This window comes from Tachysurus vachellii, chromosome 5, assembly GCF_030014155.1.
Source record: "Tachysurus vachellii isolate PV-2020 chromosome 5, HZAU_Pvac_v1, whole genome shotgun sequence".
Taxonomy (NCBI): domain Eukaryota; kingdom Metazoa; phylum Chordata; class Actinopteri; order Siluriformes; family Bagridae; genus Tachysurus; species Tachysurus vachellii.
In genome coordinates, this window is record NC_083464.1 from 27699019 (window position 1) to 27717503 (window position 18485).

General features: G+C 39.0%; 1 protein-coding gene across 7 annotated transcripts in view; it reads right to left on the bottom strand.

Annotated features, from left to right (window-relative positions):
• Window positions 1–18485, bottom strand: part of si:ch211-285f17.1 (sickle tail protein) — a 63298-nt gene that overhangs the window by 8824 nt on the left and 35989 nt on the right. For 6 of the 7 annotated variants that reach the window (XR_009648477.1, XR_009648478.1, XM_060870930.1 and 3 more), the window contains 9 exons: window positions 17105–17212; window positions 16049–16098; window positions 14216–14382; window positions 13929–14104; window positions 11997–12133; window positions 9485–9632; window positions 6292–6691; window positions 5543–5765; window positions 3287–3603 (listed from right to left, as the gene is read on the bottom strand). Coding sequence is in view for 5 of the 7 variants with exons in the window: in XM_060870930.1 (XP_060726913.1) it covers window positions 3287–3603; window positions 5543–5765; window positions 6292–6691; window positions 9485–9632; window positions 11997–12133; window positions 13929–14104; window positions 14216–14382; window positions 16049–16098; window positions 17105–17212 (1726 nt within the window). In the remaining 2 variants the exon portion in view is untranslated. The remainder of the gene's footprint in view (window positions 1–3286; window positions 3604–5542; window positions 5766–6291; window positions 6692–9484; window positions 9633–11996; window positions 12134–13928; window positions 14105–14215; window positions 14383–16048; window positions 16099–17104; window positions 17213–18485) is intronic. The other variant, XM_060870929.1, reaches the window with a different exon arrangement.

Genomic DNA, 18485 nt, shown 5'->3' on the forward strand with positions numbered 1-18485 from the left:
CAAAACAAGCACACAAACCAGGGACTACTGTCTGTTAGTGTATTACAGGTATATGGCAGTAACTTATTAGTAAATATACCAGTCATGTAAACATGTGCATGCACCAGCTACTGACACCCAAGTCAGATGTTAGGACCACAAGTTCCTCATATTTAAGTCATAATGTTCTAAACATTTTTTAAATACTCTGTTGTAGAGGAGTCAAGGTCGAACATCAGCTGCAGATACAGAGGAGGCTTGTTAAATTGGCAAGTACTGGTAAATCTCACCTGTGGGTGATCATGGTCAGTTTTCTTGTGTGTGCTTTATCCTTTAATTAAAATGGTTACAAAATGCTCTCTTAGGAGTCTGTACTCAGTTATATAGATTCTGTAAGAATGTAGGAAATTTAAGACCATTGGTACATTACCACATGTGGTCAACCAACAAAGATCACTCCAGATGCAAGACATGTAATAATCTGTTGGGTCAGTAAGGAACCCAGGAAAACTTCTAAGCAACTAAAGGCATCATTTACTGTGGATAATGTTAATGTTCATGACTCAAGGCAGAGTCACAAGGAGAAAGTCACTACTCTCTCTACTAAAAGAACATTGCTGCCCATAAAGTTCATTAAAGGTCATGTGGACAAGCCAGAGGACCACTGAAAAAATAATTTGTTGATGAATGAGACCAAAATAAAACCTTTTGCTTTAAAATGAGAAGCGTTATATTTGGAGAAAGGAAAATTTCTGAATTCCAGCATAAGAACATTATAGCATCTGTGAAACATGGTGGTGGGAGTATCATGTTTTGGGCCTATATTGCTACATCTGGGCCAGGACAGCTTGCCATAATTGATGGAACAATTAATTCAGATTCATGCCAGTGATCTCTAAAGGAAAATGTCATGACATCTGTCCATGAACTGCATCTCAAGAGAAAATGGGTCGGACACCAAGACAACGATCACAAACACCCAAGTCTATGTACCAAAAAAACAGAGGAACAAAGATAATGTTTTGAAATGGCCAAGTCAATGTCCTAACCTCAATTGAAATGTGAGGACACCCACCAAAATCCCAGAGTCAAAGTTGTTCTATACTGAAGAATCAGATGAAATACTTCTAAGCTGTTGTGCAAGACTGATCACGGAAATTTACTGGAAATTTTACATACAGTTATTGCTTTTTACGTACAGTTATTGCTGCACAAGGGCTCACAACAGATACTGAAAACAAAGGTTCACATACTTTTGCAAGTCAGATATGTAATGCTGGATCTTTTTTCTGAAAAAAAGTAGTATAATATTTTTGGCACATTTGTTTGATTGTAATCACTTTGTTTACCTTCAGGACTTTTTGAAAATCTGATGTTTTGGGTCAAATTTATGCAAAAATGTATGAATTTCTAAAGGGTTCCTTCAAGCGACACTGTATATACACTGTATAATATATATGCAGTGTGCTTCATAGCTTATAGGATTCCAAACGACATTATACATTATATATATATGTACATCAACATATAACATGTCTAATGGTTGCCTGCGAAACGTACGGTTTATTTACAGCTTGCTATTAGAGGGAACTGAACTGAAAGTGTTGTGGTGAAGTGTGGGGCCACATCACAGTGTAATAGCTTTCCTGTGCTCATCTGATAAAGAAACTATGGACTCATCACTAAAAAATAAAGTGCTAGCATGAAACAGCACAGGATGCCCTGCTAGCAGTGTGCAAAAAGCTCACAAGCATTTTGCAGCTAGTGTGGTTTTTATTTTAAATAGGGGAAATAGAGCTTTCTGAAAAAAGTAAAGGGCCAGCAGTGTGCAACACTGTGCACTTGGTCACAGAACATTCAGCCTATCAACGTACCAAGAGAGCTGAAAAAACGTGTTCTTGTCCTCGTGTTTAATTCTTACAAGAGCATCAGAGGACTTTTCCAAAATCGGGTGGAAAGAATTAGCTGTCTTCCATTTTGCACCAATAAGCCTCACTGAAGAAGTTAGTAATTTAACTAATTTAGCAAGCTATTTAACACCCAAGAATTAAACAATACTAGAAAACTTAGAGATTAGGATACTTAAATGACTCTCCTTCAGCTCCAAACAATCTTCTAGTCTTAATGGCACTGATATTTCGGTTTGATTTATCAGTAATGGTCATAAACATAAGGTTCCTGGTAGCTCACTGGTTGTCATCTCAATGGAACACCACAAAATACCTGCTGTTTTAGAGATGCTCTGACCCAGTCATCTAGCCAGTCACTAAGATATTTACACTTATCTATTTGTCCTGCTTGAAATGCATCGACTTTGAGAATTGACTGTTTATTTGCTGCCTAATATATCCCACCCCTTAAAAGGTGCCACTGTAACAAGCTAATCAAATGTTATTCACTTCACCTGTCAGTGGATGCTCAGTGTATTGCTGAATGAATAATCCTAATTGTAATTTGGTTTAATTTGACAGTATAAAACCAGGGGGGCACGGTGGCATAGTTGTTAGCACGTTCGCCTCACACCTCCAGGGTTGGGGGTTCGATTCCCGCCTCCGCCTTGTGTGTGTGGAGTTTGCATGTTCTCCCCGTGCCTCGGGGGTTTCCTCCGGGTACTCCGGTTTCCTCCCCCGGTCCAAAGACATGCATGGTAGGTTGATTGGCATCTCTGGAAAATTGTCTGTAGTGTGTGAGTGTGTGAGTGAATGAGAGTGTGTGTGTGTGCCCTGCGATGGGTTGGCACTCCGTCCAGGGTGTATCCTGCCTTGATGCCCGATGATGCCTGAGATGACGCCACAGGCTCCCCGTGACCCGAGGTAGTTCGGATAAGTGGTAGAAGATGTGTGAGAGTGAGAGTGAGTATGAAACTGAATCATTTATTTCTGTTGTGTAAACCCTTTAATTTGCATTCCTCAAACTTATTCAAGTTGTTCCAATGGAACACAAGAGGGCTTGTTATATATTCTCACTTAATATGCAATATCCAAAGCCATCGCAGACTCATTTTTTGTCAGAAAAAAATCAGAAATATCCCAAACTGCTTCCTGTCTCCTAAGACCTAATAATAATCCAAAGGTTATTTAGAACATGGACATATTGATCTGCTTTAGGCATTTTAATTCTAATACCTGGTGGACACAAAAACTCTGTCACCCAAATAAAAGCCAGAAAACACACACACACAAAAAGATGCCAGCTAAGAGTTACTTATTTATTCATCTGCAGTAACCACTTTATCCTGAGATGCAATGGATCTGTAGTCTATCCTAAGAACCCCATGCATGAGGAGGGAATACACACACACACACACCTGTGCAGATCCAGGCTCCTTCCTGCAGGAGTATATGACCTCTCCTGTGCGGGTCCCAGTGCTGTTGATGTAGTTCCTGCGTGGAGGAGGTGGAGGAGGAGATTTGTTGGTCTTCTCTGAACTCTGGCTTGTTTTACTGACTTTATCCTGAGACTTTGGAGGTCTCTCCAAGCTTGTTTTGATTGACAAGTTTGGTTTTACAGGTTTACCCAACACTGCTGCTGCTTTAGCAGCCTTTTCAAATTGGGGTTTTGAAGCTTTATCAGGTCCTGTTTTAGTGGACTTCTCAGATCCGGGCACATCAGGCAGCTTGTCTTCTGCAACACAGACAATACAAACAAAAGGTCGTACGGCACAAAGGTACTTAATGACTATGGACAACTCACTTTTACAGCTACATTTTGCCCCATAACAATTCAAACACTGGCTGAACAAAATAAAACACTCTTGGCTAACATTTAACTAAGTTGGACTACAAACCTGTGTTAGTTGGTCTGAGTAGAATGCGTCTTTGTGCACAACAGAGTACTGGATCAATGTCATTCATTTTTTAACTCTTGAAAAAAATGCACTTAACTATATTGTTTAAAAGATATGTATTTAAATAAAATAATTATATATATATATATATACACACACACACACACACACACACACACACACACACACACACACACATATATATACAGAGTGGTGTGAAAAAGTGTTTGCCCTTCCTAATTTTTTATTCTTTTGCACGTTCGTCACACTTTAATGTTTCAGATCATCAAACAAATTTTAATATTAGTCAAAGATAACACAACTAAACACAACATGCAGTTTTTAAATGTTTAAGGTTTTTATTATTAAGGGAAAACAAAATCCAAACCTACATGGCCCTGTGTGAAAAAGTGCTTGCCCCCAAACCTAATAACTGGTTGGTCCGCCCTTAGCAGCAAGAACTGCAATCGAGCGTTTGCGATAATTTGCAATTATTCTATTACAATGGAGGAATTTTGGTCCACTCCTCTTTGCAGAATTGTTGTAATTCTGCCATAATGGAGGGTTTTTGAGCATGAACTGCCTTTTTAAGGTCATGCCACAGCATCTCAATAGGATTTAGGTTATGACTAGTCCCCTCCAAAGTCTTCATTTTGTTTTTACTCAGCAATTCAGAGGTGGACTTGCTGGTGTGTTTTGGATCATTGTCCTGCTGCAGAACCCAAGTTCGCTTCAGCTTGAGGTCACAAACAGATGGCCGCACATTGTCCTTCAGGATTTTTTGGTAGACAGCAGAATTCATGGTTCCATTTATCACAAGTCTTCCAGGTCCTAAAGCAGAGGAAAAGCAACAAACAACCACACTACCACCACCAAATTTTACTGTTGGGATGATGTAAATTTCCTGAACTGCAGTGTTACTTTTACGCCCGATGTAATGGGACACACACCTTCCAAAATGTTGAACTTTTGTCTTGTCAGTCCACAGAGTATTTTCCCAAAAGTCTTGGGGATCATCAAGATGTGCAGCGGTTTTTGTCTTGGAACGCTGCTAAGCAGGCCATTTTCACACAGAGCTATGTGGAGACACCTTTTCACACAGGCCCATGTGGGTTTGGATTTTGGTTCATTTAAAAACTGCATGTTGTGTTTACTTGTGTTATTTTTGACTAATAGTTAAATTTGTTTAATGATCTGAAACAATAAAGTGTGACAAATGTGCAAAAGAATAAAAAAATCAGGAAGGGGCAAACACTAACATCAACTACTGCATTCTTCTTTTGGAATGCTTTCCCAGGCTTGTGCTACACAGGCTCTGGCAGCTATTTGTTTTGCAGCTTTTCACCCTTCAGTCTCCTCTTCAAGAGGTGAAATGCATTGATTAATCTAAAGGTGTAGTAGTGATGTGTTGACCAGTTTAAAACTTTTTCCCCTGATTTAGTCCTTGGTTGTGTCGGGAATGTGTTTTGAGTCACAGTTTATCTGCGCGTTGAAGTTTCTCCTTACATTGGATACATCAAACAAAAGGTACCATGGTCTAAATTGTAAATATTAGAAAATAAAACAAAGATTCTGATCTATTATCCTATCTTCACCTTTTGATCTCAAACCAAACGTCTTCAGTGTATAGCAAAAAAATTAAAATCAATAAATTATAAAATAAAAAAGGTCTCTCTTGAACTCTCCTAAAAGGGATTGCAAATTGAGTGAAAGTAAAACATATTACAAGATTGAAAGTGCAAGTGAGAAGTAAGTGGAGAATGACATCTGACCGACCTTGTGTTGGAACTGCAGAAGGCTTGGGTTTTTCCACTCGCTCTTCTCTGACAGAACCAGGCACTGCAGCAGGGCTTGAAATAATGCCACCCTCACCTGGAACTTCCATGCTTGGTATTCCCCTCATCATGTTGGCTTCTGCTTCCTGCAGCATCTTCTCAAACTCCCCGCCATCGTAATGAGACATGCTCTGTCGCTTTTCTTCCCACTCTTTCTCAGCCGCCTAGACAGAGGGAGTCAAGACAGACAGAGAAAACTACATAAATCACTAAAACAATAAAATAGACAGAAAGTGAGTAAGAGTTCAAATGTATATGAAATTCAAGATGAACTTAAATATGGTAAAGACAATCTAAAAACCAAAGAAAATGCACTTTATGTCTGAAATAAAGTTATTAATTTTTTTTTCCACCTCCGTTTTATGTAAACTTTAAACTACAAACTACAACTGCTGTTCACCAGCTGTTTCTTTATGTACAGCTTTGTGCAGCATTCTCTTATAGGTTCAGGAGTTTGGACTGAGTACGGAGTGTATTAAAGGAAAAAAACAGGTAAATCTAAAAGTCTTTGAATAAAAACATATTACATTTTTTCCAAATCAGAATAGAATAGAAAACTTGAAAAACAAAATAAATAACTGAGGAGCACTAAGCCCTGCATTTTTTCTTTTGTCTATATTCACCTGATTATTTACAATGAGGAAAATCTATGGCATCTGATATTTAATGTACATTTCCTCCTGAGCTCACCTCAATGGATGGGACTCTATTTTTGCCCTTGCTGTGACTTATGATCTCCTCAATAAATAGGCTTGAAGCTCCGTTGCCGGAAGATCCATTTAAATGGGCAATGCTAAGAGCTGTTCCACTACTGCTCTGTGGTGGTGTGAGTTCTGTGTGAGCTGAGCTGCATACATCAGCATGGCTCTTGTTGCTGGTCTGCTTTGTAGGTATCTCAGGAGTGGGTGGGATAGAGCTCTGAGCACAATGGGGTACCAGAGACTGGGAGATGAAAACCTCTGAACCCACAGATGATCTCTGAGGCTCAAGCAAATTGACTGTGTTCTGAAGATCAGCAGGAGGTTCTGCCCCATCCACCACTGTGGTAATGGCAGAATCTGAAGATTTCATTAAACCAACTGTGGCACGCCTACAGAATACACACACATACAGGTTTAAAACAGTAAAGAGCCATATTTACAAAAAACCTTGTAAGTAATAAACACTCATTCACTGGTGTGTTTGTTGTACAGCAGGGGTCACCAACCTTTTTAAGACTGAGGGCTACTTCAAGGGAACTGAGTAGTACGAAGGGCTACCGGTTTGATACAAACTTCCTCAAGAGCAAAATTGCACAGATCACTTTTTAATAATAATAATAATAATAATAATAATAATATGGTGAAGAGACTGCTCACATTTCAGTGTTAATTACCACGGGCACCTGGTCGCCCGCAAGGAACACTTAAGGCGCCCGCGAGGCACGTTCTAAAATAGCACTGGTCAAAATATAGCTCCGCCTAAAATAATTTTCTTGCTGTAGTTTTTGAATAAAAAACGCTTGCATTAACGTAGATTTTAAAATGACGATATTTAATTTCATTTTATTTAATTAAAAAAAAATTTAAACAAAAATGTTTTATGTACATAACGAACTCTGGCCTTTTCTGAAGTCAAATGTCAATATTGCGCGCACGTCACGTCCGACTCCTGACACAAGGAAGTGGTGCAGCAACGATGAGTTAGTTGTGATTTACCCCCAAAAACATGGCAGAAAAGCGACAGAAAACATACCATTTTCACAGTGTTTGGGAGGAAGAGTTCTTTTTACGTCAGTCAAAGAAAAGTGTGTGTGTCTCATTTGCGGGACGACAGTTGCGACGGCAAAGCGGCACAATGTGGCAAGACACTTCAGTCTGCGTCACGAAAGTTTCAATGCTAACTACCCACCCGGCGGGGCATTAAGGACAGAAAAAGCCGTTACAAATCCTTTCATGCAAGTGGACATGACATGCACTGCTGAGCAACTAAGTGCTCTGTTCAAATTGGATGCTGGACAGGTAGAGATAGAAATCCTAACGTTGCAAAATGACCTCCACCTCAAATCCCATCAGTCTGCATCAAACTTTTGGTGCCTTGTGGACACAGAAAAGTACAGTGGTGTATGAACAGCAGCTATGAAATGTGCATGCCTTTTTGGTTCAACCTATCTCTGTGAATCAGCCTTTTCTAAAATGAACTTTATCAAGAACAAACACAGAACACGCCTTACTGATGCACATTTACAAGACTCACTCTGACTTGCAGTGTCAAATTATTCACCAGATTACAGTACACTGGTGTGCAGAATGCAGTGCCAGGCTTCCCACTAACAGACATTTACAGACAAAGAAGAGATAACATGTGTTCATTGAAAACACCATAACATTAAACTAAAAATGGTGCACAGAAATGTGAACATTTTTGAAAAAGACTAAATTACTTGTGAATATTCCTTCCATCATTGTTGTATAAATCATTGTTAATAATTGTGGAGAATAATTAACATTGACATGTGAGCAGTCTCTTCACCATATTATTATTATTATTATTATTATTAAAAAGTGATCTGTGCAATTTTGCTCTTGAGGAAGTTTGTATCAAACCGGTAGCCCTTCGTACTACTCAGTTCCCTTGAAGTAGCCCTCAGTCTTAAAAAGGTTGGTGACCCCTGCTGTAGACAATGTAGCTCCACTTATAGCTCCAAAAAAATAATCAGAGAGATAAAACTAGCACTTTAACAGAATAATCACACACCTTAAGAGACCACTCAAAAATATTTATGTAAATTATATCAAAATAAATTGGTAGTATTTAAAAAAAATGATAAAAAATAGCCTCTTTTAGAAAATCTCACTGTGCTAGATCAAAGTATATCTCCTAATAGATACTGTAACAATAAAATCAAATAGGAATAAAACCACCATGGAAACACACACACCATCCACACACTGATCAGTCATAACGTTAAAATGACCTTCAATGACTGCAACTGGTACATTGTCTCCGTCACTGAACAGTTAATAGCTTCCACAAAATAGAGTACATTAAAATGAGAAATTCAGAAATAACTGCTTAAATGCTCAAACTCATATTCCTCATATTCTCTTAGTGAGTTTCCCCTTCACACTGTTGCCTCTGGCTGAAAATGTATTTCCGGAATTGATGTAGTTGTTTAAAGTTGTTTTGTTAATGTTCGTGTTAACAGCACAATACAGTGAATAAAACTGAAATCTGAGTCATCCAGTTAGGAAGTTATTTCTAATCTAAATATACTGAATTAATATTAAATCAGATGACAGAATTCACAGAAGTTACTTATCAAACTTTGGGTTGGAACCCTGAGGTCAAGCCTACTGAGCACCTCTGGAATGAACCTGAATGCAGACCATGCCCCAGGCCTTCTCAACCAACATCAGTGCCTGATCTCACTAAGGCTTTTGTTGCTGAATAATCAGAAATCCCCATAGTCACTTTCCAACATCTATAAGAAAGCCTTCTAAGGCGAGTGGAGGCTATGGGAAGAATTGGAATTAGGTTTAAGGGAAAAAAGAAAAACAAAAAACATCTGATGCTCAGCCAATCTGATAGAGTAAAAATGCTTTCCCAAGGATGAATGACAAAATAGTGCTAAGTCAAAATGTGGAAACCTTTACACCAAAAAGATTGAATGCTGTGATTACATTTAAAGTTGTTGACTCTTGTTGGCTTTTATTATAATTTATCAGCTGCAACTTCACAATAACGGTAGAAAAGTTTTACATAATTTATCTTGGTTCATTTATTTTATATAACAAAAGCCTGCCATTTTAACAGGGGTGTGTTATATCTGCCACATGGGTGTGATGGACACACTATCAGTTCACAGTTTGAAACAACACACACACACACTCACACGCTATACCTTCGCAAAGTGCTGAGAGTTTCAGTAAGTGATTTGACTCGCTTCAGCATACTGTCCAGTTTGTGTGGCTCCTCTTTGAGAAACTTCACAGCCTCCACCTCAACTCGGAGCACAGCCCTCATTCGCCCCTGCAGTGCTGGGAACTCTCCTGTTTAATATCCCAGAAAGAGGGAGAGGGGTAAGAGAGGGGGGCGAGAAGGGGGTGGGGTGGGGGAGGGAGAGAGAGATAAGGAGGGGAAAGAGAAGGGGGAGGGGGAGAGAGAGTGGAAAGAATGAGTGGGTTGGGGGGAGGGGGCAGAGAGAGAGAGAGAGAGAGAGAGAAAGAGAGAGAGTGTTTAGTTTTTGCAGCCAAATTGTAAACAACACGTCATTTAAGCGCAGGATTTGGGAAACCACAATATTGTGGTACATCTAATGAGGCTATGAAATCATTATGGTAACTGGTAGTTTTTACCACTACCACTCATCACAATGACAATATTTGGTAAGAGACCTCTATGTGGTACGACCAGGGGTTCAAGGGTAATGTGGAGCAGGACAAAATGTCTGAGAGGAACTTCATACCAATAAAGTAGAATAAACAAATGGTACATTTGCTATTTGTATGGGTTGTTTGATAAAGTCCTGACTGTGCTTTCCTGTCACTTAGGTGTCTGCATATAGAATCTCCTTTTGCACTCAGATACAAGATACAGATACAAGTCCTGCAGGGTGGCCAGAGGTATATTGAGCCGTTCCTCTTGCCGAACAGTGGCCAGGACACTACTTGATGCTGGGGAGGAAAAAGTTATCTAACTCACTCCTTCAAAAACACCCCAAACAGTCTGGATGGTAAACTTTTTTTGGTGCTTCTCCATGCTGTAACTCTCTCAGATGTTGGAAAGACAACAATATGGGATACTTTGAGTGGCATCATAATTGCGCCTGTATTATATTCTGAGGAGAACAAAAATAGAGAAGAATAATTTAAAATCAATAAAACAATTGATTGTTTTTTTAAACAATCCTTAAAAGACTGTGCTACTGCTCCTTGCTCCAGTCAGATCTGCCTCTGTACACCATTTAAGCTCTGTATCATTTACATTTACAGCATTTGGCAGACGCCCTTATCCAGAGCGACGTACATAAGTGCTTAAATCTCTCTCATTGGATACATTAATGCTGGTTTACTAGTTACACACTTAAGATACCATGAGTTTAACATTGTTCAAAAGTTACACCACCTTGGTGCCAGAATAGAAAAGAGTCTTGTAGTATACTTGCCTCTTACTCTGAGAGATGGTGGAACCAGTCGTGCAGTGCTCCAGTATCGTATCCAGAGTGCAGCTGCATGACTTGTTTTGAACTTTACAGCTCTTTTGGACCCACCATCTCTTGGGGCACAAGGAAGACATTGTTCTTGGTCCTAGCACCCAGGTGGTAAGATAAATTGCCCTGGCTTTTGAACAGCTGAGCCAAATCGTTGGCTGCCTTAAATGAACATTATAGATCAACTCCTTCACTCAGCACTTGAAGTGGCACTTTGCTTATCCATTAAATATCCTTGTCATTTCTTTTCATACTGTATTACCTTCCTCAACAAGCTGTTGAAAACAGATGGTCTAGTCCCTGACATACGAACGTACTTTTGTTAGAGACTACAAAGCACTCAAACACTAGATAAAGGCATCTACTTAATGACATAAATATAAATGTAATAATTCAAGTGTGATAAAAGACAATGTCCTTGTGCATACTGGCACATATTTACAACCAGTTCTATGCCTGCTTTGAGAAATGAGACGCATGAGGAAATGTTAACATATGCCCAGTCTCATGTAGTGAAAATAATTTTATTTAAAATGACTATTTACAATATATACGGCAGTTCTAAATAAATACTTATTTTTACTCATGCACATGTTGAACCCAATAGGCTGATATCCATGTATCAGCATTTGACCACCGTCAGAGATAGAGGTGTTCTGTCCTCCAAAGTTGTCTCTTTGCCCCCCCCCCCCTTTTTTTTTTACCTCTTCTATTTATGAATATAATGTAGAACGTAAGACTGAGGTGTCACCCTTGGAAAGTTAACAGCTGCAATGCAGTAATGATGAATGCAGGCAAGATTTAAGTTCACACACACCTGCCATTTGTTTTTGCATCATTTGTATTTATATCATGTTTTTTGAACATATATTTGGTTAGTAAACAGTGTATTTTTCGCAGTTTTAACATTGTGGTAACTTGCCAAGATTTGAGTTTCATGCACATACGGCAGGTTGATGTATTCTGTCTAAAACTGAGTTATCATTGTCTGGTGTTTGTGTTGTTATACTACTTTAACACACTGTTGGTGATATAACTACCATATTTTACCATTAGCAGTCTGATTTTCACTCGTTACATCCGTCTTTCATTTAGAATAACCTGAAGCATATTTTACACCACACACAACTGGGATTTCTTTATATTGGTAGTAAATCATACTTTTCCAACAAATACCTTTATAATATTTAACAAATACTTTTACCTTTAAGTGATGCCAGACTTTCTCCAACTTTCCTCAGGCCCACTGCTCCTTCCTCTACTTCCTTCAGGGTGATTGGTCTCACAGATGTGGATGAGCTTGAGTCCTTTCTCACAGACTCTATGTATCGCTCCAGATCCCTGCACAAATGTTTAATGATTAGTTTAATGTTTTTTAAAGAAAAACATTACATTTATTGACACAACTTTCTATATATTTATAACGTCAGGTATACAAACAGTTTCTAAGAATTATACTTAAAAGTCTAAAATAATAAAATAAATAAATAAAGTACTTAAAAACTGAGTAAAATCGTGTTGTCACAGGAAATGAGTATATAGAGTAATAGACTACATCTTATGTGTGAAAACAGTTTCATTGCTGTAAATTGATAAGCCATTCCCCATTTGCATAGTATAACAAAATGAAGTGCACAATAAGAAGGGTATACAGTATGCAAAGCAAAATCATACCGATGCTGTTTCCAGTTCACAAAAAATAAGAAAAAAGAAAACTCATGCTAAGAAAACTGCCATCAGATCACAAGATAAAAATACACTCAAGTAGACATAGACATGTGAAATGCTCTACTACAAAACATACATAAAGAATCAACACTGGCCCATGGGTGGAGGTTGACTCATTGCCTGAAATTGCTCAAAGAGCTGGCGTGGGATCACACACTTCTAAAAATATTATACATAAAAATAATAATAATAATGTGTATGTTATGCAGTATGTAAGATAGTATTTTCCTTTAAACACAAAGATCTTTGTCCCGATGTGGAAACTAAGTGGCTTTTTAAAGGCAGTATTAGAACTGTGGCTTCTTCCGTGTTGAGGAGCCTTTCAGGTTGTCTTTTTAAAAATATGGAAAAATACGTGTCATACACAAAGTGAAAAACGAATGCCAAATCTAGCTAAAATGAAATCTGTGAAGAGGTTAAAAACGACTTTTTAAAAACTTGAACCTTAGTGTGTATATAAACTTGTTTTTAACTGTATATGCGTCAGCATCTTGTTGTATTACATATTCATTAAAGCAAACACAGGAAACCAGATAATGTTCTGTCACAGATGCTGAAAATTGGCTTGTGAATGTTTTACACATGCAGGCCTTGAGTTTTGAATTGCAATGACATTTTTGTCCACTCTAGATGGCATACAAACATTAATTTTACTACAAACTCACTGTCATGTCCTTTTATTAAAATGAAAGGTCGGGTCCTCACATACAGGTTAACCAGAGTCTGGTAGCCTCTAAACACTGTGTAAACACTCACAGAACATCTGAACACGACCCAGTGCACACGTGGCAGTGTATTTAAAGCCCAAATGGCTTAGCCAACTTGTTCATGTAGCAAGTGGAGATTTCATGCTAAATTCCGCACTGGCCTGAGCACTTTATAACATGCTTTTTAAAGCCCTAAATCCAAAGTCAGTGTTTCAAGCATTTCTGATCTGTGGTGTTTTTAGGATAGCAGATATGTAAACCACCAGAGTTAAAAATAAGTGTTTCTGGCAGAGAAACACTTGGTGGAGCATCAGATTATAAGTTTGAATCCTGACAATGGATATTCATTATATTTTTATTGTGCAAGTTTGATCACAGAGGTTTTTGGCTTCTCCTTAGTTCTGCAGTCAAAATTGCTAACATTACACCTGACTGAAACCCACCTTATACATCATTTTAACAGGGAACCTCCCGTATTTCAGCTTTTAGCTCCACTGAGCTCCCCAATTCTATATTCTGAGGTCTGGTTTGGCCCATTCATTCATAATATTACCATAATCCCAGCTGTGAATTTTGTTAGCTGTAAATGACAAAACAAAGTCATAATTTCTTCTGTATATTATAACCTTTTGTTTAGTGATTTTGATACCGTTTCTGTCCTTAGTAAGCAGAATACCACTGAACAGAGCTCTCTTCCTCACCCTAACTGTGAAAGAACTGTTTCTTCCATGCTGAGATATTTGTGTCTCTCTTCCTCGACTAGAGCTCGTTGTCTCTGTACAGGATCTTCTTGTCGTCTCAACTCTTCAGCCAGCCTTTCGCTGATCTCTTGTTCCACCTGTTTAATCTGTGCACGCACACACTCCTGATTCTGCAACTGCAAAATGCACACCCACACAGATAGACACGCTGAATACAACACAGATCAGGTGTAGTGCATGTAACACACTTAGTATGTATAAAATGAGTGGCCCTTTATTTACTGTACCTGGAGTTGCCTAATCTCTTGCAACTGGAGGCGCAGGCCAGAGATGTTCTTCCTGAAATGTAGGAGGTTCACCTGTAGTGGGATGGCACTAATGGGATGTGTTGTGATCGAGTTGCTCTCAGGTGTAACATCTGCAATTTTGGTTCCAAGCACCGGAGAAGAACCTTCTGTTCAAATACAGAGCAGAGACCTAGCTCTCACAATAAGCATTTAAACTAATTGGCCAAATGTCTGAACATCTGACCATCAAACATGTATGTGTACCAAAGATACAGGCCTTTTGCTGGTAGAACAGCCTCCTTTCTTTTGAGAAGGCTTCATACTAGATTTTAGAAACTGGTTGTGAGAATTTGTTGAGCTCATTCAGTCACAAGAGCTTTAGAGAAGTTGGAAACTGAAGTTGAGGAGGCCTGGTGCACAGTCAGTGTTTAAATTCATCTCAATTTAAATTCTTCCAGTATAATCTTGGAAATGCATGTCTTATACATTGTGCACAGTGGCATCATCATGCCAGAACAAGTCTGGAGCAACAGTTTGGGTAAGGCCCACATATGGGTGCGATGGTCATTTGTCCATATATGCACGAACACACGAACACACACACACACTAAATTAAACACACAGACCCTTCTGAAAGAATTTGAATTTAATGGCCAATTATTTTGTTTTTGCTGCAACTCAAGACATTTTGGTTTGAGGTCAAAAGATGAATGTTAAAAGAGATACAATTTCAGCTTTCATTTACTTATAATTCCATCTAGATGTAACTTGAGAACCTGGCACCTTCTGTGACAGACTGCCCAACTTTTCGGTGAGCAAAATCTTAGGAACAGTAAATGAATACATCATGTTTGGTTGCATGTCCATGCTTGCAATAACTGTATCAAGCCAGTGGCCCGCTGGCATCAACAAAATGTTGTATTCTTCTAATGTGATACTTGCAGGCTTGTATCACAGCTTTTTCTGGTGTTCCTTCGTTCAGTCTCCTCATTAGGTGTTAAAATGCTTGCACAACTGGGTTGTGATCTTTTTCACTGATCAATGTTGTGTCGGTAGTGTGTTTAGGGTAATTGTCTTTCTTCATAATGAAGTTTCTCTTAACTACAGTGGATGCATTTCTCTGTATATTGGCAGACAGAATGATTCTGCAGACCTCTGAATCCATTCTGCTGCACAATGCATAAAATCATACACTTTCATGCTACCACATGACTGGGTGATTGGATAGCTGCATAAACGAGCAAGTGTAAAGGGGAAAATTGACAAGAGTTTGTTGACCAGTCCAGTCCAGCCTGCTGGGTGACATATCTTACCGTAAGATAATTAGAATACAAATAACATGCTGGCTTATGCAATAAGGTGTGGAAACCTGTTTATCTGCAAACAAGAAGCAGATGTATTTATATTCAGGACATATAATCTCAATCAAATCCAATTCAGTTCTTGCAACACATGGAAAAGTTTAATTGGATGAATACTATTGCAAACCACCATACCTGCATAAACCCAGCATGGGTCATGAGTCATGACTTGGTAAAATGCTTGTAGCAGCACATATTTGCATGAGAAAGTGTAACTGTGTGTTCATGTTTATTTGGTAACTTACACTGGGTGTGTTGTGTGTAGCAAGTGGGAGAACATGATACATGTCATTTTTGTATGAGTTAAAATTTAATGGCATGCATTTATGCTTTCTGTTGGTGGGCTCTGTGTTTTAGACATAGAAAGGAAGTTAGACATAGAAAGGAAGACTCGATAAAGAAAAAAAGAATGAGGAAGAAAACAGAGTCAAAGACAAAGAGTAAATGAAAACAAGAGAACAAGATCTCTGACCTGTGCTAGATGTGCTGTGTACAGGTGATCCTGACTTCACGGATCTGTCACTGAAATAACAGGAAACACAACATGTAACAAACAAAAACAACACCACAAACGTATAACATAACACTGAACAAGAACAAGCACAGATATTCACACAGTTCACTGAATTAGTGTGAGCAGCGAGTGCATTCTGACAGTTAGTAGGTTAAGGTTAAAGGTAGGGTCTCTGTTGTTTGAGAAATGCTTCAGAAAACTGAGTCGGGACGACAAACAAAACAAAGATCAAAACAAACGTGTAGCCAATGAGCAGAAAGGGGCGTGTCTTGTCAATATGGGCGGAGAGAGTGTTCAGTGCGCATGTGTGACATTAGCAGAAAGCGGTTTTAACATTGACATGGAGGATAAAAACAAAGAAAGAAAGTGAAGAAAATGTTACGACAAGGCAAGAAGTAGGACGTGTTAATATAGGATCAGCTTTCCAGCGCTGGAGAGAACTGAAGGAGCAGGAAGTTGGCGCATATTCACAGATTGGAGTTTCCTGAGTCAATAACTCCTGAGCTAAACGCTGTTACTACACAAATAACACCTCTTTTCTATCGTAGTAATGTAGAGACGCAGCTACAACCGTGTTTTGTGTAGTAACAGCGTTTAGCTCAGGAGTTATTGACTCTGGAAACTCCAATCTGTGAATATGTGACCAACTTTACTTAAGACGCCGAGGCGCTTTTTTCCTTCTCGATAGTTGAGTAACGTTGGTTTTGTTTTGTTACACAGAACTAATATATGCCGTCCTTTACATGATTATGCTTGTGTGTCATTTTTGCTTGTTTGTTTAACTGCAATCATATTGTTCTTCCCTTCAGCTATGATAGACACATTTCTTTCCATTAGTTGCCTGGGTTGCGTATGTGTGTGTGGGCGGAGCTATAAATACAGGGGTGGAACCCATTTGGGTTAGGGGTGTGTTTGTTTTGCTGATTTCAAATGTCAACATTGGCTTTCAAACAACAGAGACCCCACCTTTAAGGTTCTTATGCTAGACTACACTATCAAGATTGCCCTGCTTACCTGGCATTCTCCCCATCACCTCTGTTAATGCTGGGGCCTTTTAGTAGTGCATGCTGAACAAGCCCAGTCAAACTGGCTATCTGCTCCTCCATAGCCCTCATTCTCTCTCTGCAGAGAGACAGCAAACACAGACGCACAAGCTCACTACTGACTGTGTGTGCATGCAGAATGGTGAAATCCACAGTCATATACAGTATAACTTTTAATGTTGTGGCTAATTCCTGCATCTTCGTTAGACCCAGTGCAACAACAGAAAGGGGGCAGGTTTAGATCACCCCTATCAGTTACCAGAAGCCTGCATCCCAATAAGTCACTCAAACTACAATCAACAAGAATCCACCAGCCTTTCTTCATTCCCTCAACCACACAATGCAGTAAGAAAGCAAAAGCTCACATTTCTCTCTGGTGTTGAGACCAAAAAAACAACAGCTCTCATCGCATCGGTATAATATCAATGAATGCTCTCCAGCACCATCACATGTTTGTTTGTCTTAGACTTATTCTCAATTTAGCATAAATCCATTCATTTGAGGGTATTCACTGTGTTATCTGTTCAGCAGCATAGACAATAAAAAGCTAAATTTGTTTTTGGTGGTATAAGATACCACTTATACACAGATATTCAAATCATCTAACATGACAGCTAATACTTTTTATTTGCAGTTCAGTCCTATTAGCAGTAGGCTTGGGGAAACTGATAACTGAGCGCATGCATGAAGGCATGGGCATTTCCGAGGCTGCTGTCACAAAGTCGGACGTACACAAATGTCTTGAATGACTTTGTATGCCGCAGCATCACAATTTCCTTTCAGTGGAACAAAAATGCCCAAACTTGTTCCAGTGTGACAATGCCTCTGCGCACAAAGCAAGGTCCATGAAGGCAATGTCTGCAAAGGATGGCGTGGAAGGCATCACTTGGCACAGAGCCCTGATCCCATCCCACTGAACACATTTGGAATGAATTGGAACTGCATGCCTGACTTCAATATTGCTCTTGTGGCTGAATGAGCACAAATCCCCTTAACCACGCTCCAAATAGTAGATTATTTGAACAACATTGGAGGACGAAATCCCTCAAATGTGATGTTGAAAAAGTGCATACAAGTGTGACGGTTATGCACCCACAAAATCTATTGTAAACATGGGCGGTAGTATTGCTTACTATTGTTGTCTAGAGTCTCAACTGTTTTTCACTCTGTTCTTACTAACACAATTTACTGAACATTTTGTTTATTGGTCATTACTTTGGTATTGCAAATTATTCAGAACTAAGCCAACAGAAACTGGGCCATTGATTAAAGTTTGTTGTGGAAGAATATAGTGAGTTATAGGATTAAATCAGGGTTAGTATTCAAACTGCATACAGTTAAGGAAATGCATG